This window comes from Pteropus alecto, unplaced genomic scaffold (genome assembly GCF_000325575.1).
Source record: "Pteropus alecto unplaced genomic scaffold, ASM32557v1 scaffold8, whole genome shotgun sequence".
Lineage (NCBI taxonomy): Eukaryota > Metazoa > Chordata > Mammalia > Chiroptera > Pteropodidae > Pteropus > Pteropus alecto.
This window is the reverse complement of record NW_006494609.1, coordinates 24,800,045-24,804,612: the sequence shown is the minus strand read 5'-3', so window position 1 is coordinate 24,804,612 and position 4,568 is coordinate 24,800,045. Positions and strand designations below refer to the sequence as shown.

Below are 4,568 nucleotides of genomic sequence, written 5' to 3'. Positions count from 1 at the left end.
ACCCGCCGGCCTCCCGGGGCCCACCTGCAGCTGGCTCCGCGTGTCCGGGCAGCGCTCGTTGTCCAGGCTGTTGGCACGCTCGTTCTGCGGCCGCGCCGCCTGCCGCTCCTTCAGCGACGTGCTCCGGCCCCGGCGGCCGGCCTGCTTGCCCTCCGACCTGCGGGCCCAGGACAGGCTGGGGCAGGGTGGCTCGGGACGGCCAGTGCTGCTGATGGGCAGCTGGGCCAGGGGCCACGCGGAGCCCACGACCCTGCAGCACACGGCAGCAGTGTCCACCCCAGAGCCTGGCCCCATGGCACCCAGCCCGCAGGGTGCCCAGTGCTCTGGAAGCAGACGGCATCTCACAAAGGCACTGGCCCGGGGGGCTCCGGCAGATGGGGCCTGGCCAGGAAAACGTGAGTTGTGGCCGACAGGGACTCTCCCCACCCTTGGACGGGCAGCCGCAGCCGCACCTCAGCGCCACGAGACCTGCCAGCATCCAGTGGCCGTGGGGCTGTGGGGGCCACCGTGGGCCTCCAACTGGCCCAGAGACACCAGGACGCCACGCTCCATGATGGGCCCACCCCCTACGGGCACTGCCCAGCGGACAGCTTCCCCAGGCGGCCTGTCACCTGGTGGAGGGGATGACGAGGGACTCGGTCTTAGTGACACGCCCACTGGGCGGCAGCTTCTCGGTGAACAGGTCCAGGGAGGGCGTCTCCACCTCTGGGCTGTCCTCGGGTGGTGCCGGGGTCTCCCCCGGGGGCGGTGTGCCCTGCCAGGGAGGGAACAGGCTGTGGGGATGTCCGCCCCGCCTGGGCCTCCCGAGCACCCAAGGGAGGGACCCCTGATCTGGCTGGCAGCATTCGGGCCTCCTGTGGGCCGGCAGCTGCCCACGTGTGGACACGGGTGCAAAGGGCCCCGGGGACCGGCAGCAGTGCTGTCCCAGGCTGCTTCCTCGAGACCCCGCGAGGCCTGCGAGACCCATGTGGCATTGGGCCTGTCCCCGACAGCACAGCAGGGAACGCCTGCTTTCCACCAGGTGACCCAGGGGCCTTGACTGCCCTGTGGGGGGACCAGGGGCCCTCGTGGTGGCTCTGCGCACAGGTCCTGGCGTTCAAGCACGGGGACCGGTGTGTCGAGCCCTGCGGCAGCGCGCACATGGGCCTCTGCCTGGGCAGAGCGAGGGGACCCGTGCCTGCTTACGTGGGCCGAGTCAGAGACACCGTCGCTTGGCTGCTTGGCGCCCAGAGCCCGTGTCTTCTCGGGCATGTCGGCCTGCGGGGCAGATGGGAGTCACACTGCGTTCGAAGCAGCGTCAGGGCCGGCCCACATCCGGGCAGCGGGTGCTGGGCCGAGGGGCGGCCCAGGGACACTGGCCAGGGCTTCCTGGACTATGGGCCCCGGGATGCCCCACAGCAGTCACCTGATGTTGGCAGGCAGACATGGGCCACCCCACAAAGCCAGGAAGCATCAACTTTGCTTTGTCCAGCACCAGCTTGTGAGTGACACCAAGCGACCAAGACAGGATTGGGGGTGGCGGGCCCTAGGGGGGTGCGGGGCTGCCTGGCCCGGCCACTCACCGGACTCGGAGGCTCCTTCTGGCTCCGGGTGCTGTGGGTGCTGCCAACCTCCGTCTGCGAGCTGGAGTGTGACAGGCCTTCGAAGTATGGCCTGCACGTGGGGACAGAGGTCAGTCTCCAGGACCCTCTCCACCCGCAGGCATGGCCACTGGGCCTGGCTGGCCCCCACCCTCAAGAATCAGGGCACGGAAGAGGACACCGAGCCCCCTCCCAGCTCCTCTGGCCGCTGAGACCAGCCAGAAGCCCCGCCTCTCACAGCCTGAGCTGGGGCAGGGCGGGGTGGCACAGGTGACAGCTCCGCCCAGGCCTGCAGGGGTGCCTCTGGGGAGGGGGGGCATGGGACCCTGGCCAGCTTGTAGGGATGCAGAACACCCTAAACAGCACGCTGAGGGTGCCGCTGGCAAGATCCTGCCAGACCAGGCCAAACGTCCCGCCCGAGCAGACAGGGCCACGTGGAGAGTGGACGGACTGACGGGTTCGAGGGGACGCGGAAGACGGTTCGAGCCGAGCAGAACTCGGGCAGCGTCCGGTGACAAAGCCGCATGGGGATATGGGGCCGCTCTGTGAGGCAGGAGGGGCAGGGACCCCAAGGTGGCCAGGCCTCACCCCCAGAACTGGGAACCTCTCCTCCGGACCCCCATCCTCTCCCTGGGGACAGCCACCTGGGACAGGGACACCAAGCCATTCCCAACGCACCCATCTCCCTGCCTGACGGAAGTGCTGTGGCCTTGGACTCGCCGGTCCCCTCCTGAGAGGGGCGCCTCGCCCAGCCCCGCCGGCACCCTGGGTGGGTCTGATCGTGGCCCGTATCACGGCCTCCGGGGCAGGGCCCCCGACTCGTGCTCCCGAGTGTTCCCCTCCGACAGCGCAGGCCTGGACGCCCTCCGGGAGCCATGTCTAACCCCCACGCTGGTCCCCCAGCACCCGGGCACACCCCTACCTGAGCTTGGGCTTGGGGGTGCTGAGGACGCTGTCGTCATCCTCCAGGTCGGGGCCGCTGTCACTGGGGTTCTCCACGTCCAGGGTATCGTACAGCAGGTCCAGGTCCTCCTCCGCCTCGGGGACATGCTCCGCTGGGTCCTGCTCCGAGTCCAGGACCTGCAGCAGGTCAGACCGTGAGGGCTGGCCCAGGCCGGGGAAGGGGCGACCGCGGGGCAGGCAGAGGGGCACAGAGCCACCAGGCACTCAGCAGCTGCTATCCAGACACGGGGCGAGCCCCGGGCCCAGTCAGCAGGCGCCAGCCCTGGTGTCCCCGCTGGAGAGCACGTCAGCACGCGGATGCCCGTCTAGGACAGGCATGTGCCACCACGCGGTCAGGATGTAGAACGCCCTTCTCCCTCACGGTCCCCTCCCCTGCTCCCCAGGCCACCCTGAGGCGACTGTCTCCTGAGCTCGGCCACTGCCAGAACGTCACACAGATGCGGCCACGTGACACACAGCCTGTCGGGCTTCTCACTCGGCACCTGGGGCTGAAGGGCTGTCCTGCTACGTTTGCCAACAGCCGAGTCCCCAGCGCTGCCCGGCCAGGCGCCACAGAACGAAGGAGCCCATGTCCGGCAAAGCTTCTGCGACTGTCCGTCCTCGTGCGGACGTGCTCCCGCCTCTCGTGGGCAAACACCGGCAAGGCGACCGTGTGTTTAACTTTCCAAGGGACTGCCCGCTGCTTTCCACCCCGTCGGCCCACGTCGCGGCCCCCGGCGTCTCGCTGGCTCTGGTTCGCGTTTCGCCGACGACTGGAGACACCAGGCATCTCTTCCTGGGCTGACCGGCTGTTTGCACCCTCTGGAGAAAGCGTCCGGTTGGGTTCTCTGCCCGGTGGCTCGGCGTTAGCCTCTGGCGCCGAGCCCGTCCTCTGCACGTTCTGGACGATGCCCCTTCCCAGCCCGGCACCCGGCACACGCCCTCCCCGTCTGCGGGCGGCCGCTCCGCTTCCTCGATGGTGCTGCGTGGGGCGCAGAAGCGTCCGACCCCGAAGCAGGCCCACTCGCCCGGCCTTCCTCTGCTCGCCTGTGCTTCTGGCGTCGCGTCCGAGAGACCCCTGGGACTCCGGGTCACAGACGCCAACTCCTGTGTTGACACCAGAGCCCAGTTTCAAGCCTCACGTTTAGGTCTTCGATGCATCTTGTGTTGGTTTTCGTGTCGGTGCGGCCAGCTTCGGCCCTTCGCACGTGGTTACCGAGCTGCTCCATCGCTCTTTGCTAAGAAAGCCATTTTCCCGTGGAACAGCCTCAGCGTCCTTGTCAAAGTCGATCGTCCTCACGTACTCAGGACTCGTTTCCGGGGTCAGCCCTGTTCTGACTCACACCATCTCCCTGAGGTGAGCGGGGAGGGCCACTGAGCTCGCCAACACTGCTCCCCGGGCTGGTGTGCTTATTCCGGGCCCCCTGCACTTCCCACGCTTGAGGACTAGCCGGCCGGTCCCTGCGAAGAGGCAGCGGGGAATGGCACGGCAATTGTGCCGAACCCGCAGGTGTCTGGGGAGCCCGGGGCCGGTCGGGCACGCCCCCGCCACCGCCGAGGACGCGGCCGTCCTGGGTGTGGACGCACGGCCACGGTCCCCGCACAGCTCGGCTCTGCCTGCTGCCATGCCCGTGTGCCAGGCACACTGGGACACGTGGGGCTCACATACTTAGGCGCCTCCTCTGCCAGGTAGGTCCTGAGCCTGGGGCTAATTTTCCTCTGAGCACATTAAAAAAAACAGTATTTTTTTTCCGGTGACGGGAGTCATACAAACTCATCGTAACACAAACGCTGACAGCAAGAATTTTAAAAGCACGCGGTGTTGACGGTGGAGGGCACGTGGCACCTCTGCCCTTCCTGCTGGATTTTGCTGCGAACCTAAAACTGCTCTAAAAAGTTGATTCATAAAAAAATACACAACACAAAATCTGTGGTCACACCCCCAAAGAAGGGACTATGATCTGTCCACCCAGGCGAAGCACAGTGGGTGGTCTCCTGGAGCCTCCACCAGACCAGACCTTCGAGGCATCCCTGGGCGTGGGGATG

General features: G+C 67.2%; 1 protein-coding gene across 1 annotated transcript in view; it reads right to left on the bottom strand.

The window, feature by feature from the left end:
* Window positions 1–4,568, bottom strand: part of PACS2 (phosphofurin acidic cluster sorting protein 2) — a 52,962-nt gene that overhangs the window by 12,706 nt on the left and 35,688 nt on the right. The window contains exons 10-14 of the mRNA XM_025042133.1: window positions 2,503–2,660; window positions 1,563–1,653; window positions 1,186–1,257; window positions 612–754; window positions 25–157 (exon numbers count right to left, since the gene is read on the bottom strand). Of these exons, the coding sequence (XP_024897901.1) occupies window positions 25–157; window positions 612–754; window positions 1,186–1,257; window positions 1,563–1,653; window positions 2,503–2,660 (597 nt within the window). The remainder of the gene's footprint in view (window positions 1–24; window positions 158–611; window positions 755–1,185; window positions 1,258–1,562; window positions 1,654–2,502; window positions 2,661–4,568) is intronic.